The sequence below is a fragment of the Linepithema humile genome, chromosome 7 (genome assembly GCF_040581485.1).
Source record: "Linepithema humile isolate Giens D197 chromosome 7, Lhum_UNIL_v1.0, whole genome shotgun sequence".
In the NCBI taxonomy this organism is placed as follows: domain Eukaryota; kingdom Metazoa; phylum Arthropoda; class Insecta; order Hymenoptera; family Formicidae; genus Linepithema; species Linepithema humile.
In genome coordinates, this window is record NC_090134.1 from 7,628,435 (window position 1) to 7,655,145 (window position 26,711).

The window sequence follows — 26,711 nt, forward strand, 5'->3', positions numbered from 1 at the left end:
AAAAATGTCACAGAAATAAAATGTCACAGACTTGCCGTTGTTGCAAGCGAGCGATTGGTCGTCGATCGGCGGCGGCGGCGGCGGCGGCGGCAATGCTGGCGGGAAAAGAGCGATTCGATTTACGTAACTGGCATTTTGATGGCATGTAAGAGATACACGGTCTTTGTAACTGTCACGATTATCGTTGAGAAATTTAATTAAACCGGAATTATTTGAGAGATCCATCGATCCGCGGACCGAGTCATAAATTACAGTGCGCCTTTCCTTACATGTCGCATGCGGGAAAAATTATACAGCTTTTAAATTATTCGTGCCGGGTGTGACACTCTATTTTCGCATACGAGATTGCGAAATTTGGCAGACACAAAAGCTTCAGCGAAATAAATCGAAAAGTTTCATAGTTACAAAATAAAAAAGAAAGCAAAATGCCGAATTTATAACATTTTGAGACGTTAATGGTTTAACTTTGTAAAAAATAAAATATAAAAAAAAATAAATTTGAGGTGATTCAAGTTCTTGAAAGATAACGACGCGCATAAGTCAGTCGAGAAGATCGATTCGCGCGACGAAAGTACATCGTGTCTCTTCTACCCGGTAGCCGCGCTCGTCGTCTTAATGGAGTTCATAAAGATTAGAGCGAAGTCCGCTGCAGGGCTGAAACCACTCTCTCGAGAACGAGTTTTCGCCGCTTTAGATACGTCCACAGAGTCGTCGTTCAAATATTGCGTATCGATAACGCTTATCATGGCAGTATCGTAGTCGACAATCCCTCGAAGCAAAGTGTTCACGCGGCTGATGAATTAGTTCGAAAAGAATTCCATTTTCCGTTTTGATCAAAGCGCGAATGGCTTCTGGAATTTTTTTTTATTTTTATAATTCTAAATCTTTCTGACACACATTTTTACACTTTTAGCATTAAAATTTTAGCCACTTTTCTTTAGAAGCTTTGAAAATCTTAGACGATCTCTTAAATCTCGTGAGATTGATTTACAACTATATTTAAAATTTGATTATTCTTTCTCTGGTTCTACAATGTTTTATCATTCTTCAGCATCATTTATCTGCATTATTTTTACGATTTGTTATCCAGTTCCGCATTGACGTAGATTGTTTCGGAACACGTTATAAATATTTCGTCTGTCTTCGTTAAATTAAGAAAGAGCGCGGGTACGACAGAAACTAACGCCCGCCGCTCGTAAAACAACGGATCGCCTCTCATATAAAATAAAAGGGAACAGATTAACGACCGCGAGCGTGCACGATTGCGTCTAATCGCGCGCCCTCCCACGTGCCCTTCGTGCCTCCTCGTGAGGATCATGTGTTCCTGCGAATTTAATTGTCTCCATAAATATTGGAGTCCCTCTGCCCCACGCAGAGTCGCGTTCTCCATGCTGGAAATACAGGAATCCTGCCCTCTCTTTCCCGCCTTTGCTCTTCACATTAAGAAACTCCGAATTCTTTGTCCGCACGCTTTATGCCAATTAAAATGCATAATGCGTGCTGCGGCGTATTAATTATTGCGTGCACAAAAATCGATTCAAAAAGTCAATGGCGCAAAAATGTGCAACGTAAATAATTTAATATTTCAAAAAAATCTAAAGATTAACAAAACTCGTAAATCCTATTTTTCGCGATAAAAATATTAGAATATTATTTAGGACTAAAGTGTTGGAATCTTTTGTCTGAGAGATATTCTAGTTATTACAGATATTAGAATAATATATTTATGAGTGTAGTGTTTATAAATATATGGAAATATACAAGTGCTAACAAAGCTCTTATTAGCCCTATCACAAATATTCCGCGCCCGGTGATATTTCAGTGATTCTGCTTCCTCTCGTAAACGTCCGGTCTTTATCTCGCCGTTCAATCACCTCTTTCCGACCAGCGTCTGGTGTTTGCCAAACTCGTAACATCCATCGTCGGTCCAGTACGTTCCGTCGCTCCGCGAGGATTTAATTTGAGCCTTGGACGATTCCATTGACTTACAAAGCGCAATGTCCGAGGCGAGAAAATCTGCAAACGCCCGCAGCATCCGGTCCGCGTTTCCGCTGTTTCCGATCGATGTTTCAACACGTGATTCGAGTGTTCCGCGACGTAAACTCCTATGAATCACCACGAAATGACGATCTTCAACGAGAGCGTGTTTCCAATTTCCAGTGTTATAAAGCAGAAAAGTTATAAATTTCAAGCTTCACAATTACTAATTCATAAAGCTCTAAAAAGATTTTAAACTTTCATAATTTTGAAGATTCAAACTTTTTAAATTTGCAGATTGTAGATTATCATAAAATTAAAATTTTGAAATTTTTAATTTACATAGATTTAAACTGGCAAGAATTAAAAGTTTTAAAAATAATTGATAAAATCGAAAAAAATCATTGTGTTACAGAAAGAGAAAAAATTTGAAAGATCTAATTACGGATTTTTAGTACGCAACGCAGACATTTCATCATCGAACTACACTGTTCATTTCAAAGCACGAATGTCGTAAAGTTTTCCAATATTCACATTTCAATTTACTTTGATATTTTGACGTCTAAACTTGAATCCTAGACATTTCAAAAATGACATGTTCGTCAAAGAGTGCATTAAGGAGAGTTTGGTGGATGTTTTTGTTGCAGAGAGGTGTGCGTGGACGAAGGTCAACAGTTATCCTTGGCGCACGGATGTCAGTTCTACGAAGTGAGCGCCGCGGAGAGTCCTGCGGGAGCAGCGTTGGCCTTTCAAGCGCTGCTGCGGGAGGCGCGATCGGTTCAGCTATTGCGGGCGTTGCCGATCCGCAGGAAATTGGGCGTGCATTCGGTCTCGAGGGTCCTTGGCACGATCTTCGGCAAGAATACCACTAAAGATCGTAAGAAAAGGCCGTCGTTGAGCATATGACGCCTTCTATGCGCCCTCCTTCTCGGTGGACGAGACGAGCCGTGCAAGAGGACCGACATCGTTGTCCTCAGCAGCAACGTCTACTCCAATCGCTGACGAGGTCCTCCTCGGCAAGGACAACGAATCTCTCATCGATCTTGTGCCTTTCTAAATTCTAAAGAGAGGCCGCCACACATTATCAGGATCGGAAAATCATTTTTGATTTTCGATTGGAAGTGTCCTTTGACAAGAGAGATCCTTTACGAAGCATTTTGACGAAAAATGCATTCGTTAGTGGCGATCAAGCTCTCGAGGTCCTGAAGCATTCGGGGTCTGCAGCTCCGAGAATGTAAGACTGATTTTCTGGCGTTAATAACACGCAAGATTTAAGATACGAGGCCCCGGCAGTTCGACATTACGAATTGTTGAAGTATCTTAAAGCTCTTCATAATCTGGCAGCTGAAAGATCTTGGACTAAAGACTTCGAGAAGATTCACTTGGAGGGCGACATCATCTTTGAAGAAAACTGTTTCGAGTGCCGAAGAAAGACGTGATGTTCGCGTATGATCCCGCTTTCAGTGACGTTGACGAATTCTCAAAGAAGCGAATCAACGCGGAACTCAGAGATAGTTCGTGGTGTGTATAAAGGTACTTATTTTTTTTTAAATATTACGATGACATTTCACAGTGATTACAAGTGACGGGCAAGTTGTTCCTGAACGGCATAGTCCTTAAGACGATTTATCAGGAATGATCTTCCGGTTGCGAAGTGCCTCGCACCAACCGGTTCCGCGAGTGTAAATTTTATAATTTGGGATACACACAACACTTGCACATCACTCGGTGTTTAAGTTATTATGACGTTACTGACCCTAAACAGTATAATCTTTTCCGTATTATTCTTATTATATTTATTAATCTCTCGAACACTTTGAAAAATATTTGTGCGTAATTTAAAAAATTCACAGTTTTCACATTTCCGAATCTCTTCAATCATAGTTGTCTTTTTTTATAAATTATATTTTTAAAATCGAATATGTGACGTTGATGAGATTTTAGTTTTGTAAGATATTTTATACTGTTTAGGGTTTATATATTTTTTTCGATGCTCCCGAACGAAACCCGTGAGTCTTTCAAATTTTTGATATTTCCACCGAGTGGAAGAGATTCGATTCGATTTCCTGCCTATCGCCTTAGTTGTTTCTCGAAGGTGTTCGCAAGCGGCTTGTCGAGAGCGAACCGTAACACCTTCACCGCCAGGCGTGATTGATTCGATGACTTTAATGTTCCTAAAGAAAGTAGCCTAAGTGTAAATATAGCGCACATGTTCGCTTATCATACTCTGCGGAGAGTCTCGGAGACTTGAGTAATCATTAAGATTTGCATACGAGAGACGATAAATAGAGCGCGGATGTTAGAATACTGAACCCATTAAATACCATTCTTACTGATTTTTTTACAATGAAGACTACAGCAACAAAAGAATTAAAGTATAGATGAATTTTTTATTTTTTATTTTACCGCAATTTCCATTCTTTTCGGAAAAGAAAAAGTGAAACCATAAGACGGTTTTAATGGGTTAAAAAATATCAACGATTGCTTGAATGGCTGCCATGTTAAATTTATTAATGAAGATGATCATCGTGAATCTCGTCTACTTTATCATAGAAAGTATTTGCTTTCTTGCTACGCTCTGCAATTGCGCGCGATGTTTCGCAAATCGACTTCTTTTTTTCTACGACAAGCATAGAGACTACGATCGACTTTTAAGGTTCGCGTAGTTCGTAAATATTTTCAGTGCCTTCCGGACGACATAAAGTCCGTTGTGCGATGTCTTTTTCTTCGGCTAACGTGCTTTTTGATGCAAGTGTTTAACAAAAAAAAAAATAACTTTATTTACATTACGTTTGAGAAAATAGATGGTTAACGAGCAGTAAACTGTGTGATCTTTTCAAGCGTCAGCAGTTTTTAGTGGGTAGAAAAAGATCGTAAAACGGACTCTTAAAGTTGGCTTCCTCGAACGAGGGAAAGTTTAGCGGAGCGCGTATCTCTCTTTTTTCACGATACATTCCACTTAAAATTAGCGTCTAATGTGTGTGAGTGCGTAATTCGATTTCAGGCAGATGTCGATCGCTGTATTCGAAGTGCTAGTCACTTGTTATCGAGAGAAGATAATAATAAAGGAGCATCTTTTGTTAAACCTCGTCAAGTCGAATCCCCCATCGTCCGCAATCCATCGTTTCCTGTATCCTCATAGTCGCCAGTATTCTGTATCCCACGAGTCGTTGATAGTCATCGAAGGTAAGTCACATCAATTATTTAAAGACTATTTTGATAAATAGTTATATGCTTATTGTATATCGAATTGTATGTCGAAATAGTTCCAATTCTTAAAATTTTTCTATATTTTCATATATTTGAGACTTTGAACGTTGGCTAAGCTCGAAATTAGCTCATTTACTGTATATTGTTTTCTGGGCGCGAACCACGAGGCCTCGGAAGACGTCACGGTCGTTGATTTCGCGAAGAATCGGCCGGATGGTCTCTCTCGCGAATCGCGAGCGAATTTAGCGAGCTTCGTTAAGCGAAATCACTGCTGGCCGAATAACTAGTGATTCGGGCCAAGGTTTTGGGTGCAACACATGTTCGGCCGTCTCTCTTGGGCTGCGATACAGAAATAAAATACGGCTCTTTCGGAGGGCTCTCAATGTTTGCATTCCCTCGCGATGACGGCATGTTCGCCCGCGCCTACACAGAAAAATGCAAAAAGAAAGGGTGCAGGAGCGGCACACCAACGGAAATTAGGAGTCGAATAACTCACGAAATATGAGAGTCTCAAATTTCCGATGATAAAAGTCTTATTGGGATTCTAATGATCGCAAAATCTAAACCACAATAGAGCAATTATGACGTGTAATCATACTAATAAAATTTAAAATACTAATCATTTGACAATTTAACTCTTTATAAATGTTTTAAAAATTCTACAGAAATATTTAATATAATTAGAAGGAAGAGAAGGAAGCACACACATACAGAAGCAAATTTTTATAGTTTGCATATTAATCGAAAGTATGTTTCTAAATAATTTATTTGAAATTTTCCAAATATTCGTGAATTTTTTACTATTTTGGTATTCGAATTAGGAATCTGCGTCGACCTTTCAATTATTCGTATATTATGTATATACGAGAGGATCAAAGACTTTTGCGGCATAGAGCAATATTATGAGGTGACAAAGTACAAGAGTTGAAAATCTGGTCGGTTTAAGATTTCCGACCTCAGTGGTGTTCGTTGCCTAAGTCGTCTAAGCGCTAGAGAATTCCTTGTAAGCTGCGCGCCTCTCATATTACCATGCGTCCTTTACATCCGATCCCCCGGATGCCGCCGTCGATCCCCTCGTTCACGTCTCTCTCGCCGTCTTCTCCGAAGACAAACGATCCGGTTGTACAGGTAAATACGATGCCCCGATGTCGTCGATTTATCGCTACGACGAAGTCGCGACGCGTGGGGACTATGTCGCTCGAGGATTATATTGGTTCGCTCCGAGCCCGGATAATTCCAATTTGCGTATTTTATCCGGGAAATCGAAACCTCCGGCCGAAGCTCGAAGTTCTCTCCGCGCAGCCGGGATGAGACCGATCCTGTTACACGTACTAGAAGTTTCTGCTAGGATTTTTTATTAAACTCTCATTTCTAGACATTGTAAAAATTTCTAGACATGTAAAATACATTTTTAGAAATTAGAGAAGAAAAAACGAAAGTCTCTTTAAATGTAAATAATTCTGATAATTCTTTAGAATATTTATTTGCATTAATTAACTTATTCCACCAATTTACATTTACAAAGTGGATGCTTATTAAAATTTTATATATTTTAAATGTCGCTTTCCAAGCAACTGTTACGACATATTTTAATCAGAACTTTCGCCAACTGTAATCGTACGTTAATCTCGCGATTTAGTCCCGGGGTTTTTATTTACATAGTAAAATATCGAAACTTCACACGTTTTAATCAATTCCTGAGTAATTCCTGCAACGTTAGAATATTAATATTAATTGATAAGACATAAAAGCGCATTAGAGAAATACCAAATTAAATTCCGATTAAAATGTCGCGCCGTGCAGCAGCCGAGACTCGAGTCCGCGCGCGCACGGGCGGCGTTAGTCGTTAACGAGCGCAATTTAATCCAGTGCGGCGCGCGATATCGCCGATAACGATATCCCGGGCTTATCTTGCGTCGCGAGAACTGCCGGTAGCGCAATTCGCAGCACGGCAGCAGCTCACGCGCGAAAAATCGGCGGGTCGTGCGCGAGCGCGACTTTTCATCTCCTTAATCAGTCCGTTTCGCTCGCTTTCGTCCCGGTTCATTTGGTTCCCACTTAATTAATGGCGCCATTGGCGACAATTAGAAATTCAGATTCATCCGTGCATGCACGGCTCCCAGGAGCCGACAATGGCCACCTGCTGATCGCGATCCCAGAGGCCGACTTTCGACAGGGCTCACGATAACAGGGAGCGGATTCTGGCTGATACGAGGGAGAGGAGGACGGACGACGGAAAAGAGAAACAGGAGAGAGAATCGCGGACTCGCTATCGGCAAACGGCGAAAGCGACGGTTTCCACCGCTGCTATCCGACTCGCGACGGTGAAAACGATGCTTAGACGTTGCACGGCGTCCCCTCTTTCGCGCTCCTGGGCCCCCGTCGTGTCGCGTCGTGTCGTCGGGAATAAATCCGTTTTGTGGATGCTGCGCGGGCGCGCCGCGTCCGGCTCTTGTTTCGCTGGGGGCCGGCGATACCGGGAGATAAAGTTGCTTTCGCCGAAAGATATCGAGGTTAAAGTGTTGGTTGAATGTCTTAAGTAACAAGGGATGCAGAAAAAAAATAGTGTTAGGTATATATAACTGGAGTGACAAACGAGTTTTATCTGCACGAAAGATTCAGTAAATTTATAGCAATACATTTGAAGTTCTTAATCGTTAAAAATTATGTGCAATTCTGTTTTATGAAAAAGCGCGTTTCATAAATACGTTTCTGTTTGCTGTAAAATTAATACGGAATTGGACACTCAGATTATATTTGAATTATATCTGTCTACTTATCTTGAGTAATTGCGCAAACATACGTAACGCGAGAATTAGATGACCACATTTAGCGGTAAATGTCCTCCTTACGTAAGTTGTCAGCACCGCAATCCTTTACGTAAGTCCTTACTCTATAAAAGCTACCTTCCAGATCTATCGCGAGATATGTATTTTAGAGACAAACTCTTCGGCAAATTTACGATTTATTTTGTCTTGGTAAGAATTTTCTGTTGAAAGTAGCATTATTTTTAGCTCACTGAGAAAAAGAAACGAAGCCGGTGATATAACGTGTTGCTCGCAGACAAATTTCATAAACTTCTTTTCGTAAACAATTTTTTTCAATGGTAACATTGTATTTTTTTTTTATCTCACAAACATTTTTCTGCACAATATTTTATTATTACTATATAGACATAGCAGCGCGCGCCGTTTATTCGAGTGGGAAAAGAAACGCGTTTGAAAGTCCCGTATGACGACTTTTCGGAGGCCCATTGGAAGCACGTCAAGGATGTCAAATACAGGAGATCCTATTCCGCGATAAGGACTCGATTATTAGATACCTCGTATTGGCGATGCTGCGTGGCGCGAGATGTGGGAAACGGTATTCCGTGTGGCCGGCGTGTTGCATGTATACGTACGCTACGCGTCGACGATGTTCGCTCGCTCGTCGTGACTGCCAAGGTCGTAGGTCGGATCCGCGCCGTGCACCTTGCACCTCCGCCTTCGAACGAAGGCAAGGAACCAGCCTGCCGCGGCGGCGGCGCGGCGTGTCTGGCCTCGGGCGAGAGTTTGAAATTTAATACACGCGCGCATAGCTCACCGTTTTCCCTACGGGCACTCGATATCGGGGCCTTGCCTCTGCCTGGGCTAGCCCTTCGTAGATTATCGCTCAAAAGGAAACCGAGAGATCACCGAGAAGGCCAACTGTATAGGAGTCACGCTCGGGGTTCGACGATCCGCTTCACTTAAAGGGTTAACCTTCGCGCCGAGGTACGCTCGTTGCATACCTCGGGATATAGCGTGTGTCATAGAATTTCTTTAGCGCATAATTTTACCGTATGTAACAGTGATATATTAAAGAATAGTAAATATTTACCTTTCAACTGACGCAGACACGCTGATTACTTGTTTTAACTGACGCGATGTTTTGCATAAAAAGCACCAAGTGTGATGTTCAATCAAGTGTTTGATACGCCATCAGTACCACATTTAAAGGCTAATTGTGAAATTGTAGTTTAACGTGTTAAATAGTCATCTCTCTATTTCAAAAGTTAGTGTTTTAAATTTTTCTTTAATATTTTTTGTCAATAATTTATCACTATGTTAACATTTGAAATTTAATTGATCAGTTAAACGCCAGAAACTTTTCTTATTTTTAAAATTTATCTTCCTTCTATCTTTGCAAGCGTTAAAATCTACTTGTGCGGTAGAAATCATCAATTTTTCAAGTCTTTTAGATTTTTCCTGAAATACCCTACGCTGTTATTTTATTGTTCTATTTATATCTCTATATTCAGTACTTTGTTATATTCGCTGTCTCTGCCTCGCAACATTGTAGGCTACTAAGGCTAATTCGCCACTGGAAGATGATCGGGCATAATCCCCTTGGTATATAGCATAAATAGCATCTCCGCTGCATAATATAAATAGATATTCCTCGGCAAGTATCATTTCGCCGGGCGCGAGACAGGAGAAGGGGGACAAATCGCGACTCGCAAAACGTCCGAGAAATCCGAGATAAACGCACAGCGCGAGCGAGCAGCGAGCGTTAATAAAACGGCGGTGGCGGCGGCGCGAGAGATAAACATTGCGCTAAATCAACGGGCGGAAACGCGAGAGGTATACGAATATTTCTAATTAACGCACCGCTTTACCACACCGCATCGGTAGGCGTGCAGCTCATGATAAACGATAGATATCCCCAGCCATATGTCGCAATAACGCGCCGTTCAATCGTGCCGCTCTGGAATTTCTCGTCGCGATAATCCTGCGCGACGAATAACTCACGCTCCATCGTAAGTGTAACGTATCGCTGCGATTTTCATCGTTTTGCCTCCTCGTCGGATTATCTCGCTCGAATTGGGTCGATGTTTCTCCGCTTGATCTTCAAAGCGTTCTAAAAAAATACACTTGATTGTAGATTACAGTCAAAATATAATCGACGACATTAATAAAAAAATATAATTTAAAAACTAAGTTTTTAGACGAATTATTTGTGTACATTTCACTTCTTTCGTATTAAAAAATAAGACTTGCATAAATAATTCCCTTAAAAAATTTTTATTCTATTTATGATAATAAAAAATAAATACAAAATTATAATACACAGATTAAAGAGCCACGATATCTTTTTGTCATGCTCTCTGTCATACCAATAATAAATCTGACAGTTACGATATTTTTTATTGATGTCGTCGGTATAATAATTTACAGACATAAAAATTACCGGATGGATAAGATTAGAGAAGATATAACGCTGCACGGATATAACAGCTGAAGGATCTAAGAATTAACAGCCCAATCCGGACATGTCATATTTCAAGGATGTAATAACGCCGAGATATAACGATCCGATGATCTCTCCAGGCGCCCGGTTTCTCCCGGGAACCTACGCGTCTGAATTCCCGCGTGCAGCTGCCATTTCGAAATCTTTAAACGTCACATCAACGCCGCGCTCCATCCGCCTAGGAAGCGGCGAACGACGTCCCGTACCGCGCGCGTAGATCATCGTATTACACCGAGTAATTGGCTGGTTTGTTTGTTTATGGCTCGCGGATTACGTTAACATCCTCCGTGCCTCCCGCCGGTGTGTGTATGCTTTCACCTAAACTCCACCTCGCCGCAAACTCGCTCGCTCGCCAAAGTTCAGCGCGACTCGCGCCGTTCAATCGCGCGTGGCGGCGGCGGCGGCTTTATCAGATGCCTGCTGAGCGAGCGATCTAAAAGATCAAACGGCGGGTCTGATTGTCGGGTAATTGGCCGCGCCATTGTTTGTTCATGGCTGAAGGAGTACGCTAAGATTCCTCATCGAGGATGATTGGCGTGCTTTCACCTAACTCCGCGCACACTCAACTGCTCATTGTCTTAAACGCTCCCTTGCGCTTACACGCAGCCCGCCCGCCGATCGATCTACATTCGCATGAGTGCAACACGAAGCGAGTATATCTCGAGAGAATATCAGCGGCTCTCGATACCGCGAATTGAAAAGAATATAATAATGTCGAAGCGTAATTGTCGGTGAAGATATAATCGCATAATCTCGGGATGTCATAATTTAAGGATTAACAATCCCAGAATGTAAAAAGAGAATCCACGTGCGCGCACAACTTCGCAATTCTGATCGATTCGATGAGATCTAAAAATATAATAATACATGAAACGAGCGGTGCGCCAACAATATATTCGTTAAGATAAAATCGATTGCGATTAGTTTGTCGAAGAATGCGTCATGCGGATTCATTGCGGATTGATGTAGTGGTGCTGTGCAGATACCCGCTATTATTTGATACTCGCATCGCGAGTTTCGAGCAGATAGATTTATCGAGCCGGAGTGAAATCCGGCGCGAAGACGCGGGCCTTTTAGTGCGCCGGGCTCGGCGGTTTCTCGGCAAACGCGTGATTATCGCGATCGTGCTTCTGGGCCGGTGATAATTAGAAGTGATTATCTTACCACTGGGACTTTCTACGAGACGAACAATGGGGGCCGATAAACAGCACACTGGGCGGCGGCCACCGTCGAAGCGCAATGCGGTGCGCAAAGGGAGCGTTGAAATTACGGTTCTCCGGATAACCGACGACGACCTGCAGCCAGGTCTCTCCCGATAACAGATTTATCGTGTAAATTACTGTACTTTCATCCAAACTAATCACCACCGTTGAACTAATCGTATGGTCCACTTCGGCTCCGCGTCCCGATATGTCGTAACAAAACGACGATCAGTTCCATTAGAGATATATTTCTTTATATTTTTTTCATGAAATATATTCGAACGCTTTCACAGTTTGAGAGCTTAAAATTGTATTCAAAAAGCTCATCAAAATGATATAAGAATCTTTTAGAATTGTAGTATCAATTTTTTAATCTGTAAATTAGGAATTTCAAGGCGACTATACCTTAATGAATTTAGAAATGAAATTAATTATAGGGATCTTTAAGCTTGTAAATATTTTAACTTAGAGAACCGTATCCCTTTCTTGACATCAATCGTAAAGTGATTGCGCAGCGGACCGAGAACTTAGAAATTCTCGATGGCGCCGGTTATATCAACGTATCAATTATCGCGAAATAATTACAATGAAGGCCGCTTTGCGCGGAGAATAAGCAGCGCACGAGTGATGATGTAACGATTAAATAGCTCGGTAAAAAAGCGTTCAACCCAATTCTCCGATTCGTCGTCGAATAAAAACGGCGAGTTTACGACGTTGGCGCCGCGTGCTGTTTATTTTTTTCTTTTACGTTAAAACGTTCGACGATAAAGGCGCTATTGACGAGACGTTATTGACAAGCGTGCGCGTCGAAAGTGCGAATTCCTCGCAACACCTCGGAGCGGAATGGAGGCGAGACGGAGTTATAATTGCGGCGAAATGCAAATTGCTCGTGTGGCAAAGGCGACCACCGCCGTAATTAGGCGCATGTTTATTACAGACCAGCATATTTATTACGAGCGAAATAAAATCGCAATTATTAAAGAGACCGATACGGTGCGGCCGCTGTTTTTCCGCGTGCGACCGCTCGGGTATCGCATTTTACGTTAAATGTCATTTTTTAATTACCCGCACGTGTTCTAATCGCACAGCGGAGACAAGATTAAGTGACAACATATGGTATATGAGACAGTCTAGTTGTAGGTAAAATTGTCGTAATCTATGGATTACATAATTAAAATAAATAATGACACGACATTTAAAAACACAACATTTCAAGAATTGTATTTTAAAAAATCTAGAAGAAATGCGCAATAATTTGGAAGTATTTAACTTGGATTTTTTAGAATATGATAATTTGAAAATTTAGAATGTTCAGTTTAGCTCAGTCTTTAAATCTTGCAAAAAAATTCATAATTATGTTATACATATTTTTTTTTGTTTTTTTCTCGTTTTTTTTCACTTTAGTTTCGTGAAACTCGGAACAAAATATTAATCAAAGCTGACTAATTGCGCGATTTACGAATTTAGCGGCGCCGCAAAGACGCGCAGGCGTCGATAATCCGGAAACACGAGATTTGCTTGTCGCGATAGCTCACGGGATTAAGGTCATTAATTGGAGCATTAGCGAAAAAGTTGTCCGTTTAATTTTACCTTTCGCACGACCTGCTTTTCTAATCCTATAAATTTCTTGCTTGCACATCCATTTATGGCAAATGCGCGACACGGAAAAACAACCGCGAAAAAGTGCAGCAAATACAAAATATCGGTGAAATGCAATGTTCAGATTTGTATAACACGGCTTACGAGACGCTATCTTTTTATTAAAGGAAGAAACACGCGGGCGTAAGAAACACGGATATAAATCTTGCCAGATACATTGCTTCTTGCAGCTCATATTTTATTACACATCGCTAGTATTACATGTTACTCCTTTCTCGTGTCTTCTTTTTTTATCGCTTCTTGCGTGAATCGAATTGAAATTGATTTATTTTAGGAGAAAAAGTCGGTCGGTGTCAGACCGGGCCGGAAATGTCGCCTACGTACAAACTAAAAATGAACTTTTATAGCACGTCGTGTGCGCCTAGGAGGACTGATATCGGAATGATGAAGGAGGATGACGGTACCGTTTCTATTGTAATCGACGCGTGCTTTTATAATAGTCTCCGACCAACGGTATAATAACGACGGCGGTCTTGACGATGCGTCTTAAACGCGATGCGTTTAATAACGATACAGGCGCACTCAATCATACGGTATTGACGCTCGTTTTGGATCGAGAAAGGCCTCTTCTCTCGACGGTGCCAGGTCTCAAGATGTCTCAGAATGCGAATGGAGCTCTTTCGAAAACATTTCTCCTCTGTCGGCCGAGTCGATGGGCGGCGAGTTACGCAACAGGTGTTAGCATTGTCAGATATACCGGAAATGTCTTCTCGAGAAATCAGTTGCTCTAATTGCGTCGTAATATAACTTGAAAATAATATCTTTTTAGATTAGAATTAAATGTCTTATGTAGCAATAATTAAACATTTTATTATGCTCTCAAAAGTGGCAGAAATCTTCGAAATGAAAGATTTATTTGGAATAATTTAATTTTGATAGCTTGAAAATATATTTTTCAAAATAAAGCGAATGAAATGGACAGAATGTAAATTTATTTGTGAGGAGGATATTATGAAACACAAGCGGGAGAAAGAGGGAAATCAAAGCAAACGATATTAATAACGCGCTTTCGGATTCGCGTATAATGCGAGAGAGAAACCGGTGCTGGAGTGACTCGCATGAGCGGACACGCAAAAAGGTTTTTGGCGCCGCCCTTTCGCTGATGCCGATCTCATTGTCCCGGACTCGCATGCACGGTGGTAGTTTCTACCCCGCGGCCGCGCGCGCGTTAATGCGATTTCCGCATATTGTCTCTCGCGAGCGCGCGCGAGAGCGTCCGTTTTTGCGAAAGCGGCGAGCGCACCGTTTTATGGGATCACGATTATATTGTTACCGTGGTTGTACGCGCACACACTCGAGAACGGACTATCCATTATATCCGCCGGATAAAATAGAGATGTATTGTCCTTATAAGCGCGGCAAGTTGTACTTGTCTGACCGGTACAGAGCGCTGTTTACCGAACTCATTATAAATACCCATTGTTTCATTTTTACACGGTGAAAGTAAAAATTTGTAAAAGATATCGATCAGAGCTTGACAATAGAATTAAATACGTTTGAGTTAAGTTTAATAATTTAATGATATGAATTAAATTTAAATTTAATTTTGATTACCTCGAAAGTTGAGAAACTCAATGAGGTCTTACTTATAGCGATATGTTTTTATCTGAAAGATAACCCTAATCTTGCGCAAGAATGATCAACCGGAACTAGAGTTGTGTAAAGACTTTCAAACGTCGGAATGTATTCGTTGCTTTATAAGAGACATTCACAATGATACAATCATTCCGTTAGGTAATTAGTTTTGGTAAATGATGATACGTTTGCTACATCGCAAGATATATAATGGTTTCACCGAGGAGAACGGAGTGATTCTCGATCCTAACGGTGTCCTACCATTTAAATAGATCCACCTAAACGCTCCGAACAGATCTACGAGCATGAATCTCGAGTAGAAGTTAAAAAAAAATAAAGCCGAACGTAAGTGATCAAAGACGCGTGTGGTCCGGCATTGTCCCGGCGAAACACAATGGCTTTTCTCTACTCGTTAATTTCCTCGATCGTCGTTTCTGACTGTAAATCGCGAATTCTATTTTGCGGAATTATACATAATGACTCGATTATGTGTGGCGGAACCTCACAATACAGGTTTCCTTTCCAGTCCTGCTGCATATACAGAGAGTATATACCGATCCTCTTCGGGTGTAAACCAGTTTTCGAAGCGGTTAATGGAACTTCGAGTCGCTTACCCCGATGCCCTTTTCGCTGAATATTATTGCTGATAATCCGTTTCTTATCGCGCGCTATTAATCACGCATTTACCATCAACAGATCTTATATAAAATTAAATAATATAATTTGTCGGAAAGCGGAAAGTTTTTTCTTTACAATCGCTGATTATCCAAAATAAACTATCGTTCCTTTGATATACAAGAAAAGATCGAAATACTCCGTATTTGTCGGAAAACCTTACGTTTTCAGAAACAACACAAACAAAAATAAACATACACTGCAAAAATAAACATACATTGTTTTGCTGAATTTCTTAGAATGCCGCGCACGAGGGGGTTAGTGTCGTCGACTGTCGCGCCGCGTGAAGTAATGATAGGCGCACGCAGGTATTCACGCGCGTGTAGTACACAAGCGGTGAGTGACCCAGAAACACATTATCGCGCGTTGTGCTCGGCGACCCACTCACGTTACACGCCCGGCAATCCGGTACGATGCGCTGCTCGCTCGCTCGTCAATATCATCGACACCCGTCTCGAACGTCATCATCATCATCATCATCAGCTCGCCTGAAGTTCTCTCTATGTCATCACCTATAATTAACGTTATATCATTCGACCCACTTCTAACCCTCTAATACGGGCTCCCGGTAAGCATATAATTTGTTTGCAAGAGAAACTTCCGCACGAGAAATAATTAAATGTGTACAAGTTGTTGTTATTCCACTCTGCAATCAGTTAAACGATTTGAAAAAAATCCGTAGTGGAAGATAAAGTATCACTGAAGTTTCCAATTTCTCTCTAGAGTCTTTTTTAATTAATTCCACATTTTTGTGAAAAAGTGAATAGATAAAAATTTCAAACGGTTGAAAAATTTATTGCGCTTTTAATAATAATTCGGAGAATTTGCGGAATATAAAAGATTAATAATTATATCAATTACAAGGATTTCAGTAATTAATAGTAACTTGTGTTAGAATCGCGGTTTTGAAGACGATCGTTTCTTGCGACCTGCGTGCCGATTTTTCTCAGGATTCGTTCTGCCCCCGGACAAGAACGCGAGAGACCGCATCTTCTCCCTATCAGTCCTCTAACGGTAAAACCACCGACCATTGCATTTGCGTACGCGAGGCCCTCGTCGACTAACGGAGTTAATTAAAATCGTTAAGGATAGCTCGTCCCTTACAAGGATTGCCCGGCGCGAGTGATCTCCGTGTTCGGCGAGCGTTCCGTGGTTTTACCAGCTTGCTTGCCACGGAAAAATAATGGCGCGACGCGGCTTGATCTTTAAAAATTCTGTTTACATCTTCGGATTAATTAACGTCACGAGGAATCGAGGAAAAAAATGTATTGTCGTTGGATAAAATTATTGAAAGCATGTATCTTATATATACGAATGCAAATGTTACAATTACAAGTTTAATACGAGTCGAAGTGTTACTGATAAGTCGGCGACACTCGAAGATTATCAATCTTCCCTATGAAGAACGTTGCTGTCGAAACAGAAACACGGTGTTGACAGATTTATGCGGCGATAATTATCGCGACCGTTATCTCATCGTAATCATTTAAATTCCACGCAGCATCCTGCAGTAATTCATTGGTTATGCAGCTTGTGCACAAATGCAACGCTCGCCTGAACAACCGCAAAGAATCTCCATTAATATCGTCACAGTCCTGGCGAGAACTCGCGCATTCAATGCATTCTTAGATTTTGCGGTCTTTTCATTTTGAAACTCTGCGGTTCCTCTTAGATTTACAATTAAAAATTACAGCGTTGCAATATTCTTGCGCTGCTGTGTGCTTTTAAATGTGGAAATTTTGCAATTTTTATTATTTGAAGATCTCGAGATCTTATTTAGAAATCTTTATTGTTTTATTCTTAAATTTTTGTCATAAACGTAGTCGGAAAAGACGCGTTACCTTTCTGCAATTTTACGCTTTATTCTTTATTTTTTTTGGATTTTTATATCTTTAAATAATTTCGACATAATAATATTATTTATCTGTTATACGTTTTATTCTTAAATGATAACGCCGCGCGCGCGCGAAGAATACATCTCTTGATATTTTAATACGACTGATACTTTTTTTAGTTAAAGAATAATATTATCACGCGTTTCATCTAGTTAACTTACGCTAGACTTATGCTATTTCGGATGATCATGAACTCGAAATAGAATTTCGTCGTATTATCGGCTGGTGGACTTTTAAGCGCTGACGTTCGTTGCGTTTAAACAAATAACGGGATAAATTTGGCCGATCCACGATGATTATAATATCACGCCCCTATATCAAGTGCAGTTACGCCAGTGAATCTTTCGAAAATAATTGCCTCGTTGCAGAAATAATTGCTCGGTGGGAAATCCCGTCGTTTCGGTCCCACGAAGAAGCCAAACACATAAATTGTATCTAATTTTATCATTTATTTTACTATCTTATTAGAGAATTATGTATTACATACGAAACTCTTTGCGATTCTTTCTCTTTAATTTTATTTTCTACTTTTAATATTCTGAATTATATTTTACAAAATAGGTAAACGAAGGGAAATATTTATAAATTTTTCTAAATTAATTTTTTAATTTATAATAAAAGTAAAGAAAAAGTATATAATCTAAATTCCACATTTTCTTGACATTTTGGAAATTAATTGCGCCGTTATTTATTGATCACTGACATCGCTCCAGTTGTAAACTCCGCGGATTCACGAAGGAGATCAGCCGGATTATCGTGCGGTTTCTCTAGATTTGATAGCGACTTATTAATAATTGCGCGCGCGGTAGGAATTTTTCTTTTCGAGGCATTCACTTTCACTCCGACTTTAAAAAGCAGGAAGTAGACGAAAGAAGAGGCTCGCGACCGGTTTCGCCTTCGGTCCTCGCAGCCGCCGTAGCGGCGGCTGAAGGATCTCCGCTGCCGGCATTGTAATAGATGCTCATATAAGGCGCTGTCAGGAAGTGGGCCATCCTCTCATTCATCCTGCCCTCGTGCTTCTATTTGCCTTTCAGTCGGCAAATAAAGACGATTATTCTTTAACCCGCGTTCGAGAAACGGTGGCACTTATTTCACCGCGTCGTCGATCTTTATACGGCGCTCTTTTTTTTCGGTTGTGTCATCCGTGGCGTTAACGATGACATCACCCGAAACACCTCCTGATTTACGCAATACTCGTTCTTTCTTTTTGTCGCAAAACACGGAAAGTGAGAGTAAGAGCATACGTTGGGCAATTAAGCGGTCGAGAAGAAATATTTATTAAGATTACACTGAGCCGTTCATCTTTATTGTTCAAACATTTATCTTCACTCTATTTTTGTTTAGTGTTCTAATAATTGTAAAAGCCTCGAATTCGAAAGCGACTTTTAACTGCGTTCGCGTCTCTTTGAGTATTTCGTTTTACACCTCGAGAATAAAATTTATTTCGACGAACGCAGGGGCTCAGTGTTCTCAGCGAAAGAGAGAAAGAAAAGTGTCGCACGGTAGCAATTAGCGGACACGTAAATGGTCGCCTCCGGCGGCAAAGGAAGGTCCAAAAGAAAGAGGGGCCTTTACTGTGACGCGAGAAGGGTAAAAAGGGTTCACGGGGCCGGAAGAATTTAGTCATGGTCTTTCTTTCTCTCTCTCTTTCTCTCTCTCTTTCTCGGCTCGGCGCTTGGTTGCCTGCTTTAACGTTCCTCGTGTGCATTCGCGTTTGCCTGCCCACGCGAGACGACCGCCCCTTTAACATCGCCGGTATTCGCCTGATTTATGAATGCCTCGGCTATATTTAACAGCGTGTTCGCCATTGAAGACATGCCTTAGGCAGAGCGCGCGAGGCGAGCCCGGCGAGCGGAGAGGAGAGAAGATGAGAGGAGAGATGTCGCTCGCTCGTACAAACGAAAAAGATGAAGAAAGAGAGAGAGAGAGAAGCTGGGACAGGTACGACGGGCGAGCACGTAATCTCTGTAATGTAGGAACCTACGTCGTCCAGACTGCATTCAGGATGCACCGGGAAATGTCGCGCGCGAAATAGTCACTCGGTAAAGATGGGGGGCTCTCGCTCTCGTCGAAATGAGCGTTACTAGGTTCTTACCGATGTTTAAGAATTTTTTCTTCAGGTGCATTCCGGATTCTAGGACCCGAGGGTCTCGGGATTTCAGAATCTGCCGCGAAAGAGCAGAGCACGCAAGTGAATAAAGCGTACAGTTAGCGAAATATATAGTTGCTTGAAAAAAAAAATAAGAACTCGTTCCTTAAACGGGCATTATTGGCTGATGCTCGAGCATTTCTGTTAAGTGATTTTGTAATCTGAAAGTCTAAGGACTCGAAGATTGCTATGCGAATAGATAAAGCATGTATTAATGCTGTAATCGCAGAAATTGAAATAATAATAAATAAAAACTCGTCTCTGGAATAAGTGTTGCTAAGTTTTAAGCTTGGGATTTTAGAGCGATTTTCTAGAATCACGTAATTTGAGGTAGTAAAATTTAGTGGTAGTAAAGTAAAATTGAAAAGATAAAAAATATAAGCAATTATTGTTTTTTTGTACAAAATAGTTATCGAGAATTTTATTAGAAATAATATAAAAGTAAAAATAATGTAAAATCATTTGCTGCTATCAGTTGTGTGAAGATGCGAGAATCCGTGAAGGCGAAAGTTTTCGATGCAGATTTTTGGACAACCACTTTTGGAGGTTAAGAGGGAAAAAAAATAATTCAGGTTTCGATTTACACGCTTCCACACGCTATTATCGTAATCTGCATTTCGCTGATCTAATCCCAGTAATATCTCGAGCCATAGCAATTTGCATACATTAAATCGATTGCGAAACAAGGATCGAGCTCGCGCTCGGCGACGCTGTTATTTTGGATTATCGAGCAATGTTATCAGATATCTTATTAAGTATGACTTCGAGACTTAGATTGTCACGATGTCCCGTTTGTTTGCGAGGCATTGGTTCTTTTTCCACATTACTCGGATCCATTCTTCAAGTCTATAAATTTGTCCAATGATTTTTTTATCAAGAAATCATTACGTCGAGCAGAAATATATACACTCGCGATTTTAGAATTTTTCGAAGCAAGTTATGAGATGACAGTTGAATCCCGTTTTGCGAATGTCAAGCGAATGCAGCGCTATACGCATCGCATACTAATTTAGAGTCAGGTTGTTCCCACCAATCGATGCTACGCGCTTCAATTAATAGTAAAATACGAGGAGAGAAGGTGTCGAGTCGAGAAAGGGAAAGAGAGAGAGAGAAAGAGAGAAACAGCCACGTTCGCGGCTTATCGTGACGTTCGCCGATACTCGCGGCCCCCCCTGCGCGACGTTATTCCAAGTGCACTGGTGCCATCCCGGAGCCTTGAAAGAAGCTGGTTCTATCGCGATCTACATAGTTGCATAACTTGAAGCCGGGTATCGATGCTCCCTCGAAGGCGAGCGAGCGTGCGATGCACCAGTGCAGCTGAGACGGCGTAGGGTCGGAGAAGGGGGCGAGGAGAGACTCCCGGGTGAGGGCCAAGGCGTGATGAGGACGGTGCACCCAAGCCCGATGCCCGATAACGAACCGGCGCTTACTACTGCCGAAGGAACGATCTTCCTTCTCAGCCGCTTGTTTCGTGTCCCTCCTATTCGCGAATCTTCATATTTCGGGTCTTACGTCGTCCTTTTGAGCCGGGAAGAAGAACGTAACGTCGATTGTCGGAAGTTAATTGAAAATCCGCATTTTTCGCAAGATAAGACGCGATTAATTTCACATATAATTGGGTTTCGACGCGCGACCGTGGAAAGTTCCTCGAGGATGAATTATGGCGGATACAGAGAGTCTCTTCTCTCTCTTTTTCTCTTTCTCTCTTTCTCTTTCCGCCACTTCCTCGTTCCGCCGCCGCACCTCTCTCATTCTCGATCAGTGGATGCGGGCGATGATTTGCTGCTGCGCGTTTTAATTGGAGCCTCGTATCACGTGTGCCACCTTTTCATGCGCTCTGCCTACTGGCCACTCTCGCTTTCGCGCCGCCACGAGAACCCTTGCTTTCTGCGGGATGTAGCAAACGCCGGGTTCAACCTTCCACGGCACGACTTCCGCGTCGGGCGCGCCATAAAGGACTATGCACACACGCGCCTAAAATTATATGCTTATGAAATTTCTTCTTGTCACATGTAGTGCCGTTATGTAATTAATGTTAAAATTTTATTAAAAATTATCATTTTTTAACAGATATGATTAATTTGCGAGCGAATGTATATTACACTCGTACGAAGTAAATTATTTGTATAAAAAATTTGGAAAACGATATTTGTTTGTTGCTACTAGAATCATATAAATTACACGGAGAAAATTTTATAAAAAATTAGTATGTACGGCAGTAATCGCGAAGCATGAAAGAATTATAAAAATTTTTACTATGTTTTTCACATAATGGCTATAGTATTTAAACTTATAATAGTATCACAGTATAATCATAGGAATTTTTTATACAAAATTTTTTTCGTGTATTCCTTCTAAGATTGCATGAATTGTGTGGCTCGTGTGCAGAGACCTTAAAACGTTTGAAATGACGACGTAGGCGCTGTTTTTTCCGCGTCGTCGAATTTAATAAGAAGTGACAGCGGCGACGACGGTGACGACGACGACAATGAGGAGACGCAGTTATGACGACTCGAAGGTGACGCTGTAAAATCGGGTGATAAAGATACGCTTCGCCTCGCTCGCTCGCACTCGCGTCTGCGCTCCGTTCAGCGAAACTATCCGCTGTAGATATTGTTATTAAATGTCGTAAAGTTTATTGCGGCGACTATGCACCGCCGTGGGTCGCGGATGAATTCATTGTAAATGCCCGTTGTGATCCGTTCTTGAACCGGTGCAGCTTTTGTCGCGCCTTCGCAATCCGTGGACTTTTTCTCATCGAGCGCGGTGAAAGCCCGACGTTGGCCCTTCGCGAATCACCGTTAGCTTTTATTAGACGCGGAAAAGACTGCGGAAGAACTCCGAAGTGTTTTCTTGATGATAACTGAATTCCGATAAAGGGTTGAATACATACATATATTTTCCGAAACGACTCGATAGAATAATTTAGAAAGTTTTATAAGAGAGCGCAAGGACTCGCTTGGGTACTATATTCTCGCGAAATTGACATCGGATTATTAATAATGTTGGTTATGTAAAATGCGCCGGGGAAGTAGGTCGCATATTTATTAGAAGGGAAAAAGCACTTTGTCGAAGCTGTTCGAGGATATCGCCGCGGGTTTCGGGTCGATCATTCATTCTCATTGGGGCTTCTGTTCGAGAAAGTATCATTGATAATTATGCGCGTTGCCCGTTAACCCTGATTGGCACGTTGTTCCGTTGTAATGATGCGGCTGAACCGATCGATCATCAACTACTGCAATTGCAGCCGCAGACAGCGTCGTCGCGTCGCGGCTTGTTTCTTCGTAAAGCTTTTGGGTGGTCTTACGCGCTTTCGAGCACATTAAAGGACACACGCATATATAACTTGAATATTTAAACAATTAGTACATATAATAGAAAAATTCACACGAGAGATTGAGAAAAAATCTGTGTCATTTGATAGGCGAGAAACAGTTTGAGGATCGTGCACAATGCGATTTAGAAGGGAATTCTACAAAAGAGGGACTAATGCTGCGGGGATATCGATAGACGGACGTATTGTTTCAGGCAATCAAGGACCCTCTTGTGATCGCGCTGGCGAGTGACGTTCCGTGAGGTTTTTCCACGGAACCGACATTAAACGCTCTTTGTTGCTCGACAGAGCGTGCCACGCAAGGGACATTGATTAATGCTACGTCGGCTCACTTTGCCGCCATTAGTCTTGGCTCTCGTCTTCATTATAATGTCACGGGGCTAATCCCGGCGCTCATTCAAGCGATCCACGAAGATTTCGTCGCGCGAGCGCATCTACGACAAAGGCTCCTTCTTCTCGCGCGGAGAATGCACCTTTGCTCCGAGTCGTCGCGCTCCTTAAACAGTCATTACAAACATCGAATTAATCTCGCGGACCGCCTTTTTCTGGGTGGTCACTTGTGTGAAAAACACTCGCCCCATGATTTCCTACGATTTCTTTTATCTTGCGATTTTTTTTATTTATTTGAAGAAAAAACTTTCGTATAAATTTAAATTATTTATTTTTACTATATCGCATTTTAACTGAAAGCACTTTTTGTTATCTTTTGTGAAATTTACTCCGCTTATTTCCATTTCTTACATAAAGATATGAATTATTATTATTACCGATTCTTGAGAGATTTTTGTAATATTCTTAAATAATTATATACTTAGATTCCTGCATCTTTGAATTGTTGCACTCACGAATTGTTGCATTCCTCAATAGAAAAGGTAGCGTAATTATACCATGTCACATTATATATATTCTCGCATTAGCCCCGAGGTAACGATCCTTGGATGCGTATAAATTTAATTATATCCTTACGCTGCGGTATATCCTTACGCTGCCTGACGTCTTTAAGGCTTGCTCTCCTTGCAAGACAGTTGGGAATAAGTCCTCGCGATCGTAAAGCTGTCAGTGCCTGCTGACATTTCAGGCGCGAGACAAATTGTAAAGGCGATCCTATCGTGCCGTGAGAAACGCGAGTTTCTGCGTTAGACAGCCGGCAACTCGCGCGCGAGAGTTTCTCCTCTACGCAAGACTGTATTTTATTTGGCAAAGTAGCAATACCGTGTGTATTCGAATTCAACACTCGACAATTGCCATTCGCGAGGGATACCGTTACACCGCGATCCTACGCACGCCGTTGAAATCTTACGCAATGCAAGCTATTAGAAAAAAGCGAATCGAATACAATAAATTTCATATGAGTACATTGGTTTACGAGATCCAATTGATATGTCAAATTCAGTTACATCGCATCAAAACATTGAGATTATTATATTATCAAATTCTTCCAAAATATAGACATTTAACTTTCGAATTATATATCTTTTATGTCACATGAATCATTTTAAACTTTAAATTAAGATATTTGCGGCCTCGCAATATAATCTCACGCTTAATCGCAGGGTATATATTTATACATACATAATACGAATCGAAGCTTATCCTGGGATATTTTTATCGGGCGCGCACGAAGCGGCTTTTGATCATCGAAAATAATATTTAAGCGCGACGTGCATTGAACGGGAAAAGATCGCATCGTGATCTTCCCTCTTCCCCGTTCCCCGTCCTATGAGGATTCTCCTTCAATGTTCATGATTATCCTACCACTCGAGTATTATACCCCGTGGAATTATAAGGTCGACGCATCTTCATCATGCTCGGCCGAGGCGTTATACGAAATAAAACGCCGGATACACCGACATTTTTCAACGTTTCTTTTTTGCTGTTCGCAAATTTTTTCTCAAATCAATATGATCAGTTAGGTCAATTTTTTTGGATAAATAATAAATATAATTAGAGGTATTATTTTTTTTTTTTATAAATTTGCAGTCTATTTTTACTTGATACTTTTTTTATATTTTTTGTTCAGAGCTACTTAATGAAAAAATTCTCTGCTTTTATTAATAATCACTATCGTCTGTTTCTTTTTGAAGTAAATTTTTTGCGCACTATGTTATATTGTCGATTGATTAAAATGCTAAATTAAATCGGGAACACAAAGCACAATATAAAGCAGGGAACACGGCACTCCACTTAGCGAAACAAATATGTGAATAGTGGCTGATGGATCGAGTTCAGTGTTCTCAGCTTCTTCTGCATGTTTCTTGACTTCACGGTGAAAACTTAATTCAAGGTCACACAGTGGTGGCTGATGGATGAGTCGATCTTGCCGACGGCAAACCCGAAGTACGCAAATATTGAATCAGCGTAAAGGGGAACACAAATCGCGGAGGCAGAAAAAAATCTTTGTGAATTCAGCGAGAAACACCGAGGCTACTGCAACGAAACGACTTGTGCATTATAAGACGCAAAAATCTAAAAATTAATTATTAAGATTTAGGAAGAATGAAAAATTCAATAACAATTGTACGGGAAAATTATAATACTTGAATATTTTACGAGTTTAAAAATACTATTTTTTTCACAGAAGCTCGAGAAATCGCAACTGTCCTTCAAACGACTAGCACTTACTCGACAAAATACGCATCTAACGTGACGATCGCGAAGGTCGTAGAATTAATTTGCGTAGAAACTAGGATTTGTCTGTCATTGGTTTGGCAGCACTTACGTCGAGGTACGTGTTTACACACGTGGGTCGCGAAATTGCGGAATATCGCGGAAATTGTGTCGGCGACGCCGTCATGTCGCCGGCAAATTCATTTGGGGCCACGAAGACAAAGTCGCGTCGCCCTACCGCAAATATTGAATTTTGCGGTGACAGGCCCGCGTTTAAAGCGTCCTCTTGAACCCCGGGCCCCTCGCGCCGATTCGAGGAAGTATCATCTCGCTCTGTAATTTGTCGGAATAACACCGCGGCTTTCGCCGGGCAGTCCGAAAGGTCCTGCGCCGTAACCGCGAAATGTACTTGCGAACGAGCGGTTTGTTGCCGCGAAGGTTTCGAGAGGTGCTTGCAGGGGTGGTAAGAGCGCGAGAGAGTGTAATAATTTAAGAGCGCAATCATCCGTAGACGTAACGATCCGAGAGTGCAGTCATTTGAGATTTTAACGATCCGAGGATATAATCATTTAAGGATGTAACAACGCGAGAATGTAGCAATACAGCGACATTACATTGTAAAAACAATCGACAGATACGAAAAATAAAATTGAAAAATGTGCTGATTTAACGAGCTGAAAATGAAACAAAATCTAAAAATACAAAACGCAACACTCTTTCACGTGGGAAATTATTGGCTCGCACAAATCATTGCTCCTCGCAACTTCGCAGGCAATGAGGCAATTGCGATACAACTCGCAGGATCTCGCCCTATAACTCTCGCAATAAGAAAAACGCGAAGGGGAAACGATAACGATCTGTTCTCCAATTTTCAGTTCTGCGCGGCGATCGAACGCGTCGTGTCAATACACGCGTGGCTGCCGGCAGGACAAGGCTATTGCGAAACCAGTCCCGCGCAAAGTTCTATAACATTATCCGTCTCCGCGCGTTTCTCATTTCACACGTTTTATCGAGTCTAATGTGCTCCTAGCTAAACTTAATTGAGGAAGTAATAAGGTAATAAGATAATAAGGTAAACTTGAATTTCAGCGCGACGGCTGATTCTTTTTTGTCGCCTAGTGCCTGTTTCTCTCCGTCCCTTTCCTCCCTTCTTTTTTTTT

General features: G+C 41.4%; 1 protein-coding gene across 2 annotated transcripts in view; it reads left to right on the forward strand.

The window, feature by feature from the left end:
• Positions 1-26,711, forward strand: part of LOC105675691 (ras-related and estrogen-regulated growth inhibitor-like) — a 74,164-nt gene that overhangs the window by 32,695 nt on the left and 14,758 nt on the right. The window contains exon 6 of one of the 2 annotated variants that reach the window (XR_010891348.1): positions 2,625-3,510. Coding sequence is in view for 1 of the 2 variants with exons in the window: in XM_012373002.2 (XP_012228425.1) it covers positions 2,625-2,883 (259 nt within the window). In the remaining variant the exon portion in view is untranslated. Of the gene's footprint in view, positions 1-2,624; positions 5,063-26,711 lie in introns of those variants that run through there. The other variant, XM_012373002.2, reaches the window with a different exon arrangement.